Source organism: Drosophila albomicans, chromosome 3 (genome assembly GCF_009650485.2).
Source record: "Drosophila albomicans strain 15112-1751.03 chromosome 3, ASM965048v2, whole genome shotgun sequence".
NCBI lineage: Eukaryota > Metazoa > Arthropoda > Insecta > Diptera > Drosophilidae > Drosophila > Drosophila albomicans.
The window spans coordinates 10,599,536-10,620,437 of NC_047629.2; the positions used below are offsets into that span (position 1 = coordinate 10,599,536).

General features: G+C 38.8%; 2 protein-coding genes across 3 annotated transcripts; one reads left to right on the top strand and one right to left on the bottom strand.

Annotated features, from left to right (window-relative positions):
- Positions 1 to 1,317: 1,317 nt before the first annotated feature.
- On the bottom strand, positions 1,318 to 16,546 carry LOC117567850 (CDK5 and ABL1 enzyme substrate 2). 2 transcript variants are annotated; one of them, XM_034248103.2, is made up of 9 exons: positions 16,032 to 16,546; positions 13,742 to 15,018; positions 3,815 to 4,201; positions 3,632 to 3,758; positions 3,422 to 3,570; positions 2,625 to 2,657; positions 2,159 to 2,276; positions 1,843 to 2,036; positions 1,318 to 1,782 (listed from the first exon to the last, which is right to left on the bottom strand). In XM_034248103.2, the coding sequence occupies exons 2-9, from the start codon at positions 14,536 to 14,538 to the stop codon at positions 1,437 to 1,439; spliced, it is 2,151 nt and encodes a 716-aa protein (XP_034103994.1). In that variant the 5' UTR covers positions 14,539 to 15,018; positions 16,032 to 16,546; the 3' UTR covers positions 1,318 to 1,436. The 2 variants fall into 2 exon arrangements, with proteins under 2 accessions (XP_034103994.1, XP_034103995.1); XM_034248104.2 differs by lacking the exon at positions 2,625 to 2,657 and having other exon boundaries at positions 16,032 to 16,545.
- A 552-nt stretch (positions 16,547 to 17,098) lies between these two features.
- On the top strand, positions 17,099 to 20,813 carry LOC117566882 (uncharacterized). The gene is made up of 2 exons (XM_034246494.2): positions 17,099 to 17,730; positions 17,786 to 20,813. Exons 1-2 carry the CDS (start codon positions 17,300 to 17,302, stop codon positions 19,998 to 20,000), a joined length of 2,646 nt encoding a protein of 881 aa, XP_034102385.1. The 5' UTR covers positions 17,099 to 17,299; the 3' UTR covers positions 20,001 to 20,813.
- The last annotated feature ends 89 nt before the right edge of the window (positions 20,814 to 20,902 follow it).

A 20,902-nucleotide genomic window follows, 5' to 3' on the forward strand; every position in this document is an offset into this window, starting at 1 on the left:
ACTCCTTATACTACATATAACTGCATTCTCTTTACCGTTGTCTGAGAAGTTCTCAGTGAGAACCACGGCGACGACGACGACCCTGTGTGCTGATAAGACAAAAACTGATTACAATGCAGCGCACACTCAACACACACAGACACACTTACACACATGCATGTACACACAATCAAGCTAGCACGATTGAGTTTCAATTTCAGTGTGCAGCAGAGCAACCTCTGCCCGTTTGCTGGCTGCCCAAATCGGTTAAGGCAACAACAACAGCAACAGCAACAACCACATCATCAACATGCGCTTATCATAAACACAAAACAAAACACCCAACAGAGTTAACTGCTAACAATAACAACAAACAATGTAATGCATATGGTGAACCGGACCAACTGCGCGCGTGTGTGTATTTGTAGTATTTTTCGGGTTATCGTGGCCCGCATTTGTTTATAGACCCCAAGCAGAACTGTTTAGTTTTTTTGCTTCTTATTTTTTATTCCCATACTGTTGGCCGCTGTTGGTTGCTGTCGACCTCTGAGCGCCTGTTGCGCTGACAAATAATCGATCGCAAATTATTTATTGATTTTTGATTGATGGAGCCCCAGCAACGACAAATAACCAATTGATTTCACATTCATGGATGGGGGTTGCTTGGATTTTGAGAACTAAAGCTCATCAGGTGGTTTGTTGGGGCGGATTAGTTAGCTTTGCATATGCGGCTAGCAGCAATGTGGGGAAGCAAAGATCGTGCCGAGCCGAGTTGAATTGTGCCGCAGGTTGAATTTGAATATTTACACGTTGTTGCATGGGGCCCCACCAACTGTGACAACAACAACCACATCAACCGCAGTCAACTGAAATTGATAAGCGGCCGTCGTAGTATTTCCAGTTATCGCTAAATGCGTGTGCGTGTGCGCATGTAAATGATATTACACAATTCTTGAGTTATTTTCATATAATTTTGTCATTTTATTAATTTATTCATAGTTGATCTATAACAAAAACCGAAAAATGGAAATAACGCGATAAAAGCTAAACACTTAATAGCTACTTAATGTTGGTTGGTGGAAGCACCTGATGCCCATACGTGGGGCTTTCAGGGGGATTATAACTATGTATTTTTTACCTTCGCCTTTTTTTTTTTGTTTATTATTTCTCAATTTGTCAATTTGTTTACTTTGCTATAGCAAATCTTATAGTTCACTTAAATATTTACTAGTTCGATTACAATAATAATAATAATAAATCCAACACCCAAAAGTATGCAATGTAAGTACATTTGCGATCAGCTCGTAGCCCCAAAGTATGCAACACATTTGTTTATGGTGCATCTACTTGCGACTGCCCTTGCGACGCAGATGATGGCGCGTTGTCGCCGCTGCCAGGGCCACCGCTGCTTGCGCTGCCGCCGTCAAACGTCCTTCGGCGCAGCGCCTGGGCCAACTCTAGGACTCGTAGAGCAATCGCTGATAGTGCGGCAGCACCTCATGCATTGGCACATGCAGACTAAACTCGAGAGCAACGAGCACTGCAAATTCGGACGAGATGAGCTCCTTGCGATTCAAGCGAAACACATTCTCCGTCTTCTCGATCAAACTCTTCAGTGCATCGCCCTTGACATCGTTCATTTTGGCACTGAGCAGCAGGCAGGCGCCAGCACACAGCTTGCGATTGCTCTTGTTGATCAGATTGGCCAGTATGAGTTTCTCAAAGTAAACATACGCCTGCGAGATGGTCACCAGATCGATACGAGTATCCAGCTTGTTAATGCGACGCATTTCCCTCTTGATGCTAAAAAAAAAGAACATTAGTTGAACATGTAAACCATTGTAGGAAGATTTAGTTAGCTACCTTCTTAGCTTGCTTAGGGTCAACTGTATGCTGGGAAACTTCTCGCGAAATTTATCGTTAAGCTCCTTCTTCAGATCCGATGGGCGCACATAGTCAATCACCGAGGTCATGTACGAGGTGAACGTCAGCAGAGTGCGATGCTTGCCGGCAATAAGCTCAGGATCATCAAGAATGCTTGCCGAATACTGTTGGTACTAAAAGAAAAAGTAATGAAATTTATTAGTCATTATAAGTACAGAATTGTATTCCGGTAAATTATTATTGAAAATATGTAGTTCTTTTGAAAAACTACATATTCTTAATACTTAAAACTTACCGGCAAACCGCGTGCTCCATCTCCAGTTAGAATAATGCTCTCCATGTCCATGTCCAACTTTATTTCGGGTGTAGGACTCGCTGCATTATTGCGATTGTTGTTCTCGTACGTAAAGCACCTGTAAAAGCAGCAGACAACGATTAAAGTATTGCTATATTTTTATGATCTGTCGCCAAGTTTTTTGTGAACAAGAGCAAAAGCGTGAAGAGTTAGCAAAAGTTAGTTGAAGCATTTTTTTTTTTGCAAGTTTTCGAATGTGTGCAGAGTGTGAAGTGTGAATTTTTGTTAGTGAAGATACATTTAAGCTTCGTTTAAGCCGCAGCCAGCGACACAACCTGAGTTTATGGGCGTGATTCTAGTTGATCATACTACAAGAAAAATGGTTAATACACATGCCCCATAGACCCAGGCCGATGGTCGCTGACAACGTTTTTACTTTTTTATATTAGCTGCTTCAAAAATTTACCATTTGCCTTGACGTTTGGTTATGGTTTTTGTGCTGAAACGAAGTAGTGCAAAGCGTTATGATTAGCAATTAGTTAATGGTACAAAATGCATCGAAACGTTCTTGGTGTTGTACGAGAACAATAAATAAATGCTTGGGTATGGATATGGGTATAGCAAATAGGGTATTATAAATATAACTTTCTGTCTTGCTACAACGTTTACTCGAATTTCGATTATATAAATTCTTAATTTGCTGACTGAGGTATTGGTTAACTCATTACACGGTCATACGATCCCGGCATCGATGACTAAGTCTACGCCCCAAATTTGTATTTGTATGTACAACTTTCGGTTTAGTCAGCGATTGGACAATAAGCGATATATATATATATTTGGATAATTAAACGCAAATGACCGTCGAAAATGTTGTTTATCATGTGACGGACACAAAAAAATAAGTAAATAAAAAAAGTATTAACAACTTGCTGATAGAATGAATTTTACGACATCCTTAAGCTATTATGACGAACTATACAACATTCTTTTGAAAAATAATCCTCAAAGTTGATTCATTAAGAGTTCCATTTCTATATAATTTACAAGAGTAGTATTATAATAGCTTCTTAACCATGAATTTACATTATTGTACAGTATCTCTGGATAATAGGTATAAAATGTTTGGAAATGCATTGATATTAAATGTATGAAATATGAGGTTTTTTAAACAATGCGGAAATGGGATAAATGTAAGAAATGTTCATGTTAAAAAAAATAAAATAAATAAAAAGTAAGGTCTGTCTTTGAGTTGGCACAAACCTCGCAATGCCATGATTTCTGAGAGCTGCTGTGCTCGTAATCTCCATTTGATTCTCGAATATCGAGGGATTAGTTGAAGCGTTGCCGTGCTTCTTACGCTCCTTTTCATACTGACGCGATGGTATCAACAGATGGCCATAGGAGATATCCTGAAAATCAAACATTGTTAAATTAGATAGATGTTACATTGGTATTTCATGCACAACTCACCTGACCGCTCTCGGCCTTCTGTATGCCCAGCAAATCGAAGGGATCGAAGGGTGCATCATTGATGGAACTCAATGGTCGCGACGTTGATGGATTGCGTCGACGACGATCTTCCTTACGTAACTCAGCACTGCAACAATGAATTAGTTAGGTAATTGATAAACTATCTATCTATGAGTCACTCACCGTCCGTTTTTGCCTTTGTAGTAGGGCAATGCGGAAAATATCAAAAATGGCACCTTGCGCGATACCAACACCATGCGCTCCTCCCGCTGTCCCAGTCCTGGACCCATTCCCCTACGTCCATCGCTAATCTGCACGGATTTACTCAGACTATTGCGAAAGCTGCCACCAAAGTTGCCAGCTGGCGCCAAGCTTTCCGTACTGCTGTCATCCGTAATATGGCTGGCACTCGACCCACTGCGAATGTTGTAGTTGCGTTTAAGGCCGCCACTGCCAATAATAGCCGAATTGGTCGAAGCCGCTCCGCGCATACCCGGTCCTGGTGCCGTGTTCAAGCGTGCCCGCCTCTCTGGCTGCAAACTCTGCTCGCCGGCACCATTGCTAAATGTGCTGCAAGAGGGGAAGCAATTAGAATTATTCGCTTGAATTCGGATCTACTGCGCAACAGGCGCTCAACAATATCTGAACACTAACTTAATAAACACGAGCAAATCACCTTGAAGAAGTTTCAAAACGTGTACGAAAACAACGCATACAAATGAGTATATTTTTGTATGTATTTATTATACTTTTAGTTTAAAATAACGTTTACACGTACAGCAAATCGTTGTGTGTATGCCATGAAATTCATGATTAGCGTAACATCTTCATTTAGGTTATGAAATGCTATAATCAAGAAAATTTTAAAGCATTGTTTCTATTTTGTTTTTATTTGAGATTTCGACATTTTCTATTTGTAAATAATTTTCAAATTATAAAAATTCAAATATATTAAAAAAAAAAAAATAACATTTTATGCAATTTAAAAAACAGAAGATTTGCTAAAAAAAAAGTCTATTTATCTTCTGTAGTTTGTGAATGTCCATTGGAAAGATCCCAATAATCTATTCATGCATCTATTTTAGACTCTGAATGCCGCACGTGTGAGTACAACTCTCTATTTGTGTATTTTTAAAACGCAATGAAACGAAATCGTAGATCGTTCTGTCTCAGTTTTTTACGCTCTCTCTGTTTCTCCCTCTTAGCAACAAAACAACTGCAACACACCCCAAAAGAGGTGATCGATATTTTCACAGGGTCGCAGCAAAGTGCAGCACAAAGATGTTAGTTTGGTCGCAGGGCCAACGCAACGATCATAAAGTCACACTTATCGCCACGCTCTTTGTCTATTGTTTATGTTTGTTCATTGGGCAACAACAACAAAAAAAAACAGGAAAAATACACATGAAAAACATGAGTTGCATCTGAAGGGCAGTCATTTGCTATAAATTTCTGTGCGCCTGGCAAATTACCTTGGGATAATTGGTCTAGATCGAGGTTGCGCGACCCTCAAAAGCAACTCCCCAATCAAATTGGTGTCCAATACACATATTAACCATAAATCATCAATATGGATTACCATGCATTGCTTATAAGGGGGGGCTCGTATGATGAAGTGGCGCCAAGCCTGTCATAACCCGTTAATTAGTTGGAGTATTCTAATAGGCGCGCAGAGTTCCCAACAAATAGAAAAACAACGCACAGCAGAAGACCACCGAAGGGAAGGTCACCGTAAATACAAAACATTTCATATCTACGCACACACAAACACACTCTTCACTTCTTTATACACAAATGTGTGTGTTGGAGAAGATGAGTGCAAAGGGCCACGCATAAGCAGCGGTTTATGGGTTACGAAACTTTATCGACTCTTTTAAAGAGCGAGCGAGCAAGCGACCATGTAAGTGAGAGTGTGTCATTTATGTGCATGAGTGCGTGCGTGTAACCAAACGGTATTTATGCCAAGATTAGAGGGACAGTGGGAGAGAGAAAGAGAGAGATTATAAGCGAGCATAAAGTAGAAGATAAAGAGTGAGAGAGGTGAATGCAGTGGCATTTCTGTGCAGGTGGCGGACCTTGCCTTTGTCTACGCGTGTATTTGTGTGTTTGAGTATTTTTGGAAATTTTTTTTTTGGTTTTCTCTTTTTTCGTCTCTTTTAACAATAATGAAGTCATCCGCTTATCAATATCTGTGCGCCTATTCGAAAAGCACGCGATATTTAAATTTCATAACATTTGTTTTTTGAATTTTTAAACAATTTGATTCCTAATTTTGTTTGAAGGTCTTTCTGCAGCTGGTTCATCTTATGATTGGCGAAATATTGCCAAGGATTTTTAGAAAATTCTAAATGTTCATTTAATTTGATCATTTCCATAATATAATTGAATCAATTCAGCATTTGACAGTCTTCAAATTTATTGAAACAGCTTGTCGTTATTAAAACAAACGCAATTATTTTAATTGCATTTGATTTACTTTCAACTATGCAAATTTTAATTTCCGTCCAATTTCGTGTCGTTATTTTTACTGAGAATTTAAAATCCTGTATTATGAAATTATTTCGAAGCTCATTTTATTATTCAATTATTTAAGTGAAACTTAATTTGTTTGAAATGCACATTCATTTCTTAAAATATATTTTTGTTGAATGTAAGCAATGAAACCTTATCAGTGTGCAAATAATGTCTAAAGTGCTACTAAACACACAGACAAACAAAAAAGAAGATTTTAGTAAGACGACAATTGAGTACACTTTTCATCCATCAACAATTCAAATGTTTAATAATATATTTTTCTAAATTTTGTTTCTTCAGTTGTCTTATAAGCACAGTAAATATAGCATTAAATTGTGCTCTGAAATATTTATGTGTATCTTGCATTTTTCTTTGGCATAGGTTCAAAATGATAATTAGCTCTTGTAAATATTATATGTATCATTGTCGCAAAGTGTTTAATAAGTGCTAATGCCATTCCACATCTGTGGGCAAAATAAATACAGAAAATGTTTAGAAAGAAAGGCAAACATATGTGAATAAATAAATAAACAAATGAAAGCGACATATGAAGTACGTATAAATTAATGTAAAATTTTTCTAAATATTTTGTATAAATAAAAATTCTTGCCTTTATTGTCATTGTGTGTTTAATGTTATATTTACTGTGCCCATTAGACAAATGAACAAGTCAGAAAACTACAGACGGGTGTGGTCGACTGTAAGATACCCCAGTTTTAATAAAATCATATTTAAAAAAAAACAACGGATTAAAATACTTATAAAATTTGGGTCGGAGATACCTTCTGCCTATTACATACGTTTGCTGAAGGCACAAAGTTATAATACCCTTCTACCTTTTTGGTAAAGGGTATAAAAAGCTATCAAATTAGCTCAAACTTCGTTGTTTTTATCAAGAGTATTGTTGGCTAACATTATTGATTGCATTTATCAGTGTGTATTGCACAGTTGTTTTGAGTTACGGCAGACAACTACATATATAGTAAACAAGTACATATGTATCACGTGCTCTCTACACTGAGTCTTCATTAAAATTCAGATGGGCAAAGGCTATTTTCGTACGTATCTTTGACATGAAAATGCATTAACAAATCAAGCGAACATAGTATATCGGTATATGTAGGATATAATAATGTGAATTCATCATTGCAAAATAGTGGAGAACTTTAATGTACATACATATACAGCTGTGATCTTTGAAATAGCAGTGCAGACGACCTACACATTTAAAGTTGAAAAATACTATTATAAACACAGCTTCGAGACAAAATTTTTTTAGAACAGCTTAATATATTTAATTTGCGATAATTAAACATGTTTTTCATTTTGGATAATTCAATATTTTTCCGAATGTGGATATTAACATATGAAAATGTCCGTATTATGAAGAACATTGAAATAGCAGTGAAAAAACAAAAATGTAATAAATTTCAAAAAATCTTATAAATAACTTAATCCTTCTAAATTTCGAGTTGAATACGACCTTATAATTTGTTGTGTAGCCTTTATTGGCTATTAGAGCCTCACAGCTACGTGGCATGGAGTCCACCACGTCCTTGCAACGCTTGCAGGGATTCTGGCCCTTTACCTCCTGTACAACTTGTCAAAAGTGTGGCTTAGATGTCGGGGATTTCTTGGCAACATAATGCTTGAAGTCCTCCATCATTTCCCAATCGGATTTAAATCCGGGAACTGTGCTGACATGGCATTACATCAGTTTTTTCATGACCAAACCACTCCGTGACCAGTTGGCCGGTGTGTTTAGGTTTCGTGGCTCTGCTGAAAAGTCCATATTGAAGGGGCATTTCATCCTGAGAATACTTCAGCATGATGTTTCTTAATATATTTTCAAAGATTTCTTGGTTTATGATCTCATCGATCATATTTATAGGTCCCACACCACTGTATGAGAAACATGCCCATATCGTGATTTTAAGACCACCATGTTTAGCGGTCTTAAGGGTATGGTTTAGGTCATTTTAGGTGTTTGGTGGTCAACGGACATATTGTCTTGAACTTTTCTAATAATTAACACCAGTTTAGACGCATTTGTCCAAAGGATATTACGCCATTTGGAAAATGGCCTGTTCAAGTGGCGCTTGGCAAACTCCCACCTCGCTTTGAGATGTCTATAACCAAGTAATTGCACCTTTTCTGGACTTCGGGTATTCAAATTTGTATCCACCAGTCTTCGGCCAATAGCCACTTCACTGATTCCCCAACTCAGCCCTGCTTTAATATCCCTAGAGAATGCAAAAGGATTAGTTTAGCTGAAGAGCACTATGCATCGGTCTTCTAAAATTGTGGTTTTTTGTATCGCACCACGGTTTTCAGGCTTTGATTTATAATTTATGTCATTGAAAACCATTTTGGTAAAACATTTTAGGCGACACAGAACTTTTTTATACAATTTTGTTCCTTCCTAAGCTCAAGAAAGGACCTCCTCTCTACATTGGACCAGTTAGGTCCTTTACACACTAAAATTAATTTTTTTTTTATAGTTATAGTGTATTGTCGTATAAACTATAATAATAAACCAAATTAAAATCACTTTTCATAAAATTAAAAACAATTTCGGCTTTTTTAGTGGAAGAAAAGAAAAAACTGCTATTCTAATGTTCAGCCCAAAAGTGGTGCACTTGGGTAAAAATATCAAAATTTCAGAAAATCTGATCAAATCTAACGGGGTTTTTGCTGTTTTCTTATCTTTATGCTTCATTTTACAAAAACAATGTGCTAGCGATCAACTAACAAAAAGGAATAACCAAAAAAAACGGTTACATAGTCTTTTCTCTGTCGCACTGCTATTTCAAAGATCACAGCTGTACATATACAAATCGTTTGCTTTGTGCGGAAGTTAATTGATTAGTTAATCAGGCATATTTTACGACATAGTCCCGTCTCTCATTTGTTTGCTCTTATGACACATTAATATATTGTGCAAGGTTAGAACAACCACATACACAAATCCGTAAATCTGTCCGGCTGTAATAAAGACGGGAATGATGAACGATATGGCCTGATAATAAAACTCGACCAAAAATACAGTTAAACGTTCTGCAAATATTGAAAAAAGCGAAGAGTATGCCACAATTTGCCTGAGTTTCTAAAACAAAGAGCTTATCGTACATAAGCTTCATAAAAACAATGTTGATTATCAAGTAGAGGCTTTACCCAATCTCTTCCCCTTGCAGGGATCGGGCGGGGGTGGTGATCAGAAGACATGTGTGCTTATTCCGACATATGACAAGCAAGTCTCCTGTTTGTTTGTGGCTTATCAGAGAGTAGCAGAGAGCTTTCAGTATGCTTTTGTTATTTCTGACTTTATTTGAAGTGTTCGTTCGTTGTTCCACAAGCGGCTGAAAGAGGTTCAAAGCGGTTTGATCAAGCTTGTGCCTTTGTTTTGTTGTATCGTACATTTTGCTGTTTTATTTACGTATTCGGTTTTTTATTTTAATTTTTGTATTTTATTTTTATTTTTGTTTTCAACTCGAGCGCGTATTCGCCAGCTTTGCCAAAGCGAATGGGGCACAAAAGCAACAGCAAAAGCAACGAGAAATGACCACACCACCACAACAAAAGCAACAAGAAAGAGCGTGAGGCATTCACAAGGCGGGGAGTGTGCGAGCGGGAGAGCAACAATGCTGTTTCTATTAACATTTAGTAGGTAAACATTCATACAAAGGTAGGTAGCTCTCATAATGAAGTAAGAGTAGTACTACAAACTGCGCACTAAGTATTGTTCAGAATTGCAAGAAATTCCAATAGAGCAGCTTTGTTCTGCTGCCTCACTGACACACATATTGCCACCACCCTTGTAGCAGTGATGGTGGTGGATGCAACCCTGCAACGCAATGCAAAACTTTCCACACGACCTTGAAAAAATGCAACACGCTAAACAGCATCATTAAACAGCAGCAATAGGAAGCAAGGATGCAAGGATTAGGAGAACCAAGCACAAGTTGCGTCAAGTAAACAATAAATCTAACCGGTTCCTATGACGTTGTTGCTGCTAACAAGCATAACAATAAAAAAAAAAGCATGCTTCAAGGTTACCCAGTTTGCAAGAGATGCCATCTAAGGACAAGGGAGCATTATTTAGAGAATGAGCAAAGGGGGAGAAACAAAAGCTGTACAGGTTTTTGGGCAACCCTGACATTGACATTGAACGCAACGAAGCGGCGCAGCACAGGACAGCGCCTAGAGTTGCCAGACTATTTGAGCTTTGCCCTTGCTTCAAGTGCCGTTGCGTTTGTCCTTGAAACAGAGAGAGAGCGAGAGAGAGCACAAAAGCTGCCAACAGGGGCGTTAAATCTGATTAAGCGTGCACATATGACGCAATTGCTAAAGAGAGCCAGAAAGAGAGAGAGAGAAAGAGGGAGTTACCGCTTTGTTAGACTGAATGCCGACAAAAACAAATTTGTTTACGTTTTCGGCAAATTTTCCATCCGTTTTGTGTTCTTGTTTCTTCTTAAGCTGGTCATTCATCAACAACCCGAGTATATCCAATTTCAAAACAACTTACTGAGCTGCCTGCGAAGCCCAAAACAACAACATACTTCAACGAAAAATGACAACAATAATAAGAACTGGCTAAAAGTAGTTTGCACTTTGTTTTTTTGCTTTGCCTTTTCTGCGTCGTAGTATTTTCTGCACTTACAAAATGAACACATTAATGTGTAGTATGTGATTGTGCTCATATTTGTTTGTTTGGATTCATCTTTCGCGCATGCGCAGCATTTATTGGCATTTATTTCCCACAGGAAGTGTTCCCCCAAGCAAGCGGGATTTGCATTTTGAAAAATTGCGGAGAATGTTGCTGACATAGCTCAAACGGAAACAACAAAGTAATTGAAGCCTTGTGGGTAAATTGTTTAAGTATGCACGATTTGCTTCTCGAGCTGGCATCATTTGATGATGATGATTATGGTTCAAGTATGTTAAACAGAGAGAGTGAGAGGGAGTCCAAGGAGAAACAATCTATTAAGCATTAAGTAAAATGATTTGCAATTGTTAGCTATTATTTTTAGCACACCCGCTACTTTAAGATAGCAGCCAAACATTATTTGATCTAAACTATTGATTAACAAACATTTATAATTAAGAATAAGTAACTTTATATTTAGCACTTCAATATATTGCGCAGTTTGCGATGGTCCATAAAGTGACGAACGTGTTCTGCAAGATATAGCCAGATATTGGCAGTATAAACCATTTAAAGCCATAATCTAATCAGATGCGACTAACTGTTGTTTTCGTGCGTAATCACACCAATTGATAAGAACCACTGTATATAGTTATTTAGTGTGACATTTGAGAGTACTGCATCAAATATGAGAAGCCATGGCAATTATATAAGTGTGAGTAAGCGAAAATAGTATTGTTAATTGACAATCTTAAGGGATTGAAATGAAAATGAGCTGTGCAAATGATGCAAATAAGCAAGGCTATTGCTATTGGTAAAAGCGAAAATTCGCGACCGCCTCAAAGATTCTTGAAGAAGCCAATTAGGTGAGGCAGGTGAGTGACACCAAAAGCTGCAGCATATGCAGACACAACAAATATGATGACAAGTTGTTGGGGCGTCAGCGAAGCGCGAATGAGAAACAAGGTCACTCTGCCAAAGCGCAGTCACTTGCAAAGTGCAATACCAACAGCAACATTACACATACACATATGCACATGTATGCACAAGTGTGTACACATGTATTTATGTAGTCACGTCTAGACAAGTTTAATAACTTGAGTAATGCATTAACATTGAAGCGAAAGCTTTTGAGTGGGAGTGCAGAGAGTGAAGGAAACGCAACACAGAGTGAAAGAGAAGCAATGCGACAGCTCTTGAACTATTGGAATCGGGTTCAAGGCAGTTGTGCACTTTCTTTGAGCTTTCGAGTGCTTTCACGAAAATGTAAGCTAAATATTTAAGTTTTGACTTAAAGATGACAATCGCATTACTGTCAGTTAGCTAATTGTGTGTAATAAAGCGTGGTCCATGACTGCCAAACAGAATTTGCGTGTGAGTTCGTCAAGCCCCAACCCCAAAATGTTCTACTAAGTGGCATTTCGTGTCAATAAAAAACAAACAGTGCGAAGCGCATAAACAATAAAGGTAATGACAGGCCTCTTCTCTACGAGTATTGAGCGGAGCGGGAACTGTAGCGCACAGTACAAAAGCCTAAATTAAATGGACACCACACAACATGCAACAACAACAACAACAACAACAAGAACAACAATAGCAACTGTCGCTGAGTAATTTGTGGGCTGTTTTACAATGAGGCATTTTGATTTGCGTTAATTGAACGGTCACACTTCGCCCATTTGCATGAATTGTGACAGTGTTTGGTTGTTTGTTGAGCACCCCTCTAAATTTAGCGAGCTGTGAAAATGCAAAATAAGATCTGCTTGGCCATTGCCCAATTAAGACCAAAAGTGATGCCCGTTTATGCCACGTCAGCGGGCCAACTACGTCAAAAGCGAGAGAGAATGAGAGAAATAAATGAAACCCCAAGAAAATTTGACAGCAAAATAAATTAAATTAGCCAAACTTTTGAGATCTACGAACTAATGCCTACACATATGAGAAAATGTTTGTTCGCGTAAACAAATTACACACCAGGTGTCAATTGGTTGAACTTAATCGGAAATCGTTTCACAAACATATGTATGTCCAAGCGTTAAATGAGTCGGAACCATAGTAAAATTGTATCTGAATGATTCACAGCAATTGTAGGAAATGCGAGAAATCCTCGAGAAATTGAAAGTTTTTTTTTTTTACTTGCCGCTTTGATCTGATAAACAGAGAAAAGGAAACCAGTGCAACTATGTTAGCTAAACATTTGTAAAGGAAGTATCTTATTGCAAAACAAAAATTGTTGACATCTGAATAGGAGCATAAATAGATTATGAATGGTGGATTTAGGTTACAGTTGGATAGGAAAGATTTCATTCGTTATATAACGAAATAAGTACTGACAGAATATATAATATGGATTTCATATTAGATTATTAATCTGATATCTGATACGTCTTAGTAGAGAAATATTAAATTATTTTTCAATTTCATCTATGGATATTTATCTTATATAACATAAACCTATACATAGACTGTCCCTTATGAATATAAGGATTTGGAGCTGGTCAAGCTAAAGACAATGTGTATTGTTCGTTAGCAAATTATTTATACCTTAAAAGCTATGAAATTAAATTGCCTATAGCTCAAGTACGAATTCTGAGAAATCATCATTCATTGTTTTAAAAATATAGTTATATTTTATGTTCTATAACTCCAATGATTTAGAAAGATATTTATGTTTTGTAGGTTGGTCAATTATAATTTCTATAGCTCAAACAACGATTTTACTGATGTAAGAATTAAGCAAAATTATTATTTAAAATAAATAATGATAAATATTTACCTATATAAACTCATTTAGAAAGATATTTATATTTTATGGGTTGGGCAATTATAATTTCTACAGTTTGAACAACGATTTAAATGATGTTAAGCAAAATCATTATTTAAAAATATATAATGATGAATATTTAGCTATATAAACTTAAATTAAAGCAATGCAATTCTGAATCACTCACCGTTCCCTTAGGGGCAGTAGCTTTAAGCCACCCCCAACGCCGCCACCGCTGCCCAAATTAGATACCTTGAGCGGTATCTTGACGCTGTCCGAATCGCTGCCGCTTTCAGCGCCAGAACCGCCGCTGCCGCCTCGCTGCGGCGTCTGCTTATTATTGCCATTGCCCGGTGCCTGATGCCTCTGTTGCTGCTGATGCTGCTGGCGACCACAGGATGTGGGTCGCTTAATGTTGCGTCTCTCAACCGGCACAATGCTGGATGCATTGTGGGTGGACAATTCGCTCACATTCATCAGGTATTGACCCAGATTTTCAATTTCACTAAAACCATCACCATCGCTGGCACCGTCCAACGCTGTGGCTCCGCACTCGTCAGCAGAGCCGCAGCAGAGCCCGGCGCCGCCAACATCTCCTCCCATATGGATGTCTGCGCTGCACAAAAGCAGCGCTGCAGCGCCGCCGCCGCCGCATTTGCCATTTTGCTGATGTTGTTGTTGCTGTTGTTGATGATGTTGCTGCTGCTGCTGCTGTTGTTGTTGGTGTTGTTGAGGGCTGCTGCGTTGCTGATGATTGCGTTGATAGTGCTGGTGATAACCGCCGGCGCCAAGTCCCAACGCTGCCGTTGCGTTGCCTTTGTTGTTGTTGTTGTAATGCTGCTGCTGGTGTTGCGTGCAGATGCTGCTGCCAAATGTTGCGCCAAATTTTGTGTCCCGGTGTGTGCCATCTAATGAGATATTCGATAGAAACGAGATCGCAGCCAATCTGCGCCTGTGTCTCGTCTTGTTTAGCGAACTTGCCATTAGGCAGTTGAGACCCTTTATTAACTTTCGGCAAATGCAATCGGATCGAAGGGAGCGAGATAAAGCGATTTTCTCACAGAACCGAATGCGAGTAGCTTAAGTGTTCTATGTGGAATGTGTGGAATGTATGTGGATAGTGAATACTTTCTACTGTTTTCTATCCCTTTCGCACTTTCGTTGTTCTTATTGCACTTCCTTGTTCCCGTTTAAACACACAAAACACACGCACACAGCAAGTTTCTCGATATTTTGTAGTTAAGGCAAAATTGATATATATATTTTTACGTTAATTGTTTTTCGGATCGGTTTTGTAACAGTTAAACTGTTTAGTCTCTAAATTAAACAACAAATTACTGAAACGCGCCATTTTCGATTTGAATATTCAACACACTTTTTTCGAATTTATAACAATTTATCGCAATTAATGCACGTTCTGATTTATTGGGAATGCGCAAAGCAACTGTGTCCAAAACGAATTCACTGCAAGTAAAAAAATGAGAAGCGTAAAGCGTAAACATTAAATCAATAAAGAAAAGCTGTTCATATTATATACTATAAGTACATATGTAAGTGTATATTTTGTCATGTCAAAGCTCAGCAACGTACTAAACTCGGCGTCACTAAGCAAGCGATATTTATTAGGAAAATAAGAAAGCAAATCAAAAAAATTATGCAATTAATACTTTTAATTTATATAAGTGAAGTGCTGTTTATATAAGTATGAATATCAGTCTATGATTGCACATTATTATTTATATTTCTTAAATGATGTCATCTTCTCAGTTTCTCGCAACAAAAACAAAGGGTGCAACATTTTCGTGTGTATTACCATATAGAATTAATTAAATGCATATTTATAGCTAAATCATTCTGCCAATGCAATCTGCAATTTCAAAGTCAATAAACTCTCAATGCAAGTTTCGCAAAAGCTTTTTCGCTGCAAGTTTTTAACGTTGCCTGCAAAAGCTGCGCTACCAAAAGCTGAAAGCTGTGTGCACTTTGAGTTGTTGTTGCTATTATGTGGATAATGTTTGCTTGTATAGTGGGTGTAGTGAGCAACGAAACTGCCGGCAAACACGGTTAGCACCGAAAGAATACAGTTTGTTTACCTGGCCAAAATGCAGAGGGTTGGAAATTTTCCACTATCAAACACAGCTCAAATCACATCAAAACAAGTGGAAAATTTTCACTTGTAACAGCTGATGCAGCAAACAGCAACAAAGAGAAAGATCAAGAAGTATTTTTGGGGTGATATTAAAATACCAGTTGGTCTAATTGGACATGCGATTGTCACCAGTTAGAATGCGGCACGTGCGTCAAGTGAGGGAAAATCAATGAACAAAAAAGAAACAAGTGTGTGTGGATCATCAAGAGCAATGTGCGAAAATATTATACTATTTATGTATGAATCACACCCACGCATGTGACGTAGACTTGCGTCGATAAGAAAAAAACATAACAAAAACAAAAGAAAAAATTTTTTTTGTACTTACCCAAAAAATGTGAAATCACTAATTATCTTTCACTCTTTTTATAAATAAATTGATATGTAAATTAGAAATGTTTCAACCGCGCCATTTTGTACTATTTATAGAATTTCAACACTTTTTAGTTTTATCAACTACAAACAATTACACACACTTTTTAATAGATTTTCAATTTGATACTTTGTTTCTATACGCAGAGACTTTGATTTCGCTTTGCGCTGCTGCTGCTTCTGTTTTGTTGGACGGTCACCCCGCCTTCTTACACCTTCTTCTGACAGTCACCACTTCACCGCCTCCTTCGCTGCTGCTTTGACAACACAGCTGCTTTCGTTGCGTAAATTATGCAAATTTCAAAAAAATTTTGCTAATAAAATTTACGTTAGGGCTTTGACTTGGTAATTGAAAACAAACAAGAGACCTTTAATTTATTTATAAATTTCTTCGATGCGAAGCGAACTGGAATTCTAACACGAGCGTTATGATTGATTCGGAAAAAACGACAAAAACGTCAACGTTCCACAGATAATTCACGAAACTGCTGATTGTGTGACCAGAGCGAGAATTCCACAAGAAACCATCGATTTGTAGCGCATTTTTTAAGTCGTAATACTGAGCTAAGATGTGTAAATTATTTGATGTCTGCTCTGGAACACCCTGTTCTCATAGAAAACAAAATTGATTTTGTAATGTTTATATTGTGTAATTTGAAACATTGCTAAGTTTTATAGTTTAAGTTCAAAGAAATTTCGATGCGAAATTGAATTTATTTAATTATCTTAGTATGTTATGGCAACAAACTATACAATCTACATATGACCAGGTCAGTATGCTTCAAACTGTAATGCATATATGAATTCCGTTATTTGATTCAATTGCTGTAAATTTAGTTAAATTAATTATTGCAGATAAATATCTGCAATACATATATTTAAATAAACCAATAAGGCAATTCATTTAGACTGTCGAAACTGAACTGTAAAGAAATTAAAAAACAATCAATTCAAACCTGCCGCCATTTTCGTTATCCTTTGGGGATGCTTCAGCTTATTTTCTCTACTACAAATGGTATATTTTGAGATTCAATTTGCGGTCACGCTGAGCTCCACCCTCTCCGTTATTTAGGAGTAGAAGAAAAAAACGAAAAGAAACATGTAACAGAAAAAAAGACAAAAAAAACGTAGTGTTCCTTCACAATTAGTTAGCATTTTCATTATCCATCTCAATCACGCACCCAACATCCAATCATCCAAACACTTCACAACGAACCACCGAAGATGGATCACAATGAGATTTCCATGAGCATGGACGTCAAATTGGATACAAATGACAAGCGCGCCATTGCCCTGCGCTACAAGACGTGGACACGCTGTCAGGTGAAGATCGAGGCCATTAAGTGCGTGCCCTGCTTCCTGCGTCTCAGTTTCCAAGATGAGCCACAGCAGCAGCAGCAACAAACACATCATAAAATGCTTAGTGTTTCGGTTAATGTGCCTGGCGTCAATATCAGTTTGGCAACGTCGCGCACCAAACAGCATTCATATGGACTATTTTGGACACAGAATCGTCGCGATTGCTTCATATATTTTGCACTGGAAACAGAGACTGCTTGCCGTCGGCACATGAAGTGGATGAAGAAGTCCATCAAAAACCTGGAGTTGTATCGTCAAGTATTTCTGGAGCAGCGACGATTGAGTCGTGACAACAGGCAAGTCATATCAAATACCCACTTACAATGAATGGTTATCAACTTGTAATTGCAGCAGTCAAAAGTTATTGGGCCCACTGCCCAGTCTGCCGGATTCCCTTTGCTTTGATCTGGACGCCAATAGCTTTAACTTTTCCGCACGCGTCTCGCAAATCTACGAGGAGATCTTCGATGGCAGCCGCGTGTCTCGTGCTTCTATTGCATCTGGCATCTACGAGGAGATGAATCTGACAAATGCTGGCGCTGCCAGAGCCATATTGGAGTTGCCGCCGGCGTTGCCCCCGTTGCCTGCACATCGCAAGCGCATTAACACGTTCGAGTGTCAACCGGGTGAGATACCTCGCTCCAGCACCAATCCTGAGTCCGAGCTGGCCAAGAAAAAGAAATATAAGATCATGCTGGACAACATTTTTGGCCAGAAGCGACGTTCGGGCAGCGCTAGTGATACTGGACAAATGCTGGAGCTGCAACAGCCGGAACAGGAGCTGGCGCTTTACGAGAATGCACCGACGCCAGAGGCAACGCCACCGTTGAAGCGCAATGCTGCCAATCAGCTTCTGAAGAATGCACAACGCAATAGCTTTTCAAGCCCTGATCTCTCTAAGCTCAACTTTCTGGACACATTCGGCGAAGCTTTGTCTAGCGAGGAGTTGAACATCAGTCTCGAAGATTCGGCTATTGAGCCCGTTTCTCGTCATGCGCTACTGGCTCAGATCACACGACAATTAAGCCACGCCGACTCGCTGGAGAGTCTGAATGTGTCGGAGCAATTACCGCATAATTTTAACTTTTCGGCGTGCAACTCATCCACCATTAATCTCATTGGTGCCAATGGCGCCGTCTCGCTCACACATGCGCAGCTGCTACAGAGCAAGAAGAAAGTACTGGTCGATGATCTCAATGGTTACTGTGTAATGGCACCGATTATTCAAAAGCCCAATAGCAAAAATGAGCAACAATTGGAGAAGAAGCCCAGCACCAGCACTGCATCCACTTCATCCGGCTACTCAACGGGCTCGTATTGTTCATCCACCAGCAGCTGCAACACCGACGAGCAGACCGCCAAAGTGGCCAATGCTGTTGCACCAGTTCTCACCGAGGCGACTCATAATGAAAGCGAAATTTACGAATCGATGCACATCCACTCCACCGTCAATACAAATGGCATTTTGGCCGAGCATTTGTATGAGAATCTGTTGGCCATCAAGGCCGCCCAAGAGCTGGAAGCACAGCCTCTGGGCCTGGGCTATGGACTGAGCACGAGCACACCCACCGAATCACCACTGTTGCCAGCTCTGCCGCCCAAGCAACAAACGCCATCAACAGCCGGCGAGCAGCGTGAACCTGAAGAGGATTATTATCAGACACCGCGCAAATCGATCATCAGTGTGGACGATAAGATACCCTCGTATTATCCGAATAGCTGCGACACGCTCAAGTCGAAGCGACGCAGTCCCAGCAGTGGCGTCGATGCAGTGCGTCACTTGGCCAGCGCTCGGCTGCGACGCGACCGCAAAGAGAATCTATACATATCATCGCCACAACAGATCATTGACCAACGACAGAAGGCAGCCCAGAGCACAACATCATCATCATCAGCACTGTCATCGCCATCATCATCGTCATCGTCAGCCCAAAAGACTAAAACGTTAAACAAAAAGACTGCCGCCCACAAGATATCCGAGGGTGTCTATGCCGTCACTCATGCGGCTAAGCGAACTAGCAACCACAACAACAATAATAATAATAACAATAATAACAACAACGATGTGGCATCGACTGTAAGCGCTGGTGATGAGGAGCTGCTGCAACTCGCAATGTTGCAGAACATTGATTTCAAGTTTGACGACGGCCAAGCTCAGGTCGAAGCCAGCTCCTCCAGCAGTAGTAACAGCAGCAACTCAAGTTCCAAATGCAAGTCCAGAAGCAAGAGTAATCTACTGCAGCTGGAGGATGAGTATGAGCACTGCTATCAGGCGGCAGAGCGTGCCACACGCATGCTGCAAAAGTATGCGACCTTGGCCAAGTTTGGCAATTCACCAACCAAACAACAGCAGCAACTCAAGGCAATGACACAATCGCAGTCAGTGGCAAATACTCCAAATGAGATGCAGCAGCAAGTGCAAGTTGTGGCGCCGCCAACAGTCAACAGTCTAAAGAAATTTGCCTCGTTGCCGCGCTTTAAGAAAATTGACTTCTCACCTCTGAAGTTACGGCTTAATAATGTGTTGCAACGTAATCCGACGCAAGCTGCACAATCGCCGCAGTAGCCATAAGAAATAATTCTCTTGTTGTTCTTGTTGTTTCTTTTTGTACCCTGTCGCCGTAAGTAGCATTAAGTTAATTGTAATTTGTCATTGTAATTGTATTATTATTATTATTATTATTAGACGCTCTAATTTATTGTGTTTCGCATCTCTTGATTAAGTTTCAAATTTAGTTTTATTTTGTATTTAATACGCTCCCAAATTAGATCTATCGCCTTAAATGTTGACTTCTTGATTTTGCCATAAATAGATTTGACTGAAAACTTACGCTTACCAAAACTATATACTATATATTTATACATAATCGTAGTTAGTACTCCATATCATAACTGATGTTGTTGTTGATATCTTCGTCTAAATACTCGGTAAATGTCTGCTCAATTATAGGTAAAACATATTTGAAAAACGCTTTTATTTCTAGACAACGAACAAATTATACAAAAATCAATTGTTGACTTACTCTTAACCACGAACCAAAAAAGAAAAACTATAAATTTGTAAGGCTTGAGCTTGACTTGTCCTTGACTTCTTTTGAAGACAAAGCGCCGCTTAAACGCACCAAGATTGATCTCTTCTGCATGTCCATAAATTAAGAACATACATATTAATTAAAAACAAATGCTCAAACACATCGGGCACGCTGTGAGTGTCCGCCCAACGCTTTTTGGCTTTGCTGCAGTAAAAAACATATCAAATCGAAATAATTGTATTAACTAAACTAGTTCAATTGAAAATACGCCATGCAGTGCTCTACATATATCAAACTATTATACAAAAAAACAAATTCATTTATTAGCATATATTTGAAATGCTCTGCAAGCATTATCATAATTACAAACTTATGCATAATGCCATAGCTTCTTTTTTAAAAAAGGCTCAGAATTGTACAATAACTAAGTTAAAAC

Coding starts and splice junctions, on each gene's coding strand:
- LOC117566882 (XM_034246494.2), top strand. CDS start 17,300: ATGGATCACAATGAGATTTCCATGAGCATGGACGTCAAATTGGATACA. Junction 17,731..17,785: donor CGATTGAGTCGTGACAACAG/GCAAGTCATATC, acceptor TTGTAATTGCAG/CAGTCAAAAGTTATTGGGCC.
- LOC117567850 (XM_034248103.2), bottom strand. CDS start 14,538: ATGGCAAGTTCGCTAAACAAGACGAGACACAGGCGCAGATTGGCTGCG. Junction 4,202..13,741: donor CTACTGCCCCTAAGGGAACG/GTGAGTGATTCA, acceptor CCCCTCTTGCAG/CACATTTAGCAATGGTGCCG. Junction 2,277..2,624: donor ACCAAACGTCAAGGCAAATG/GTAAATTTTTGA, acceptor CTGCTTTTACAG/GTGCTTTACGTACGAGAACA.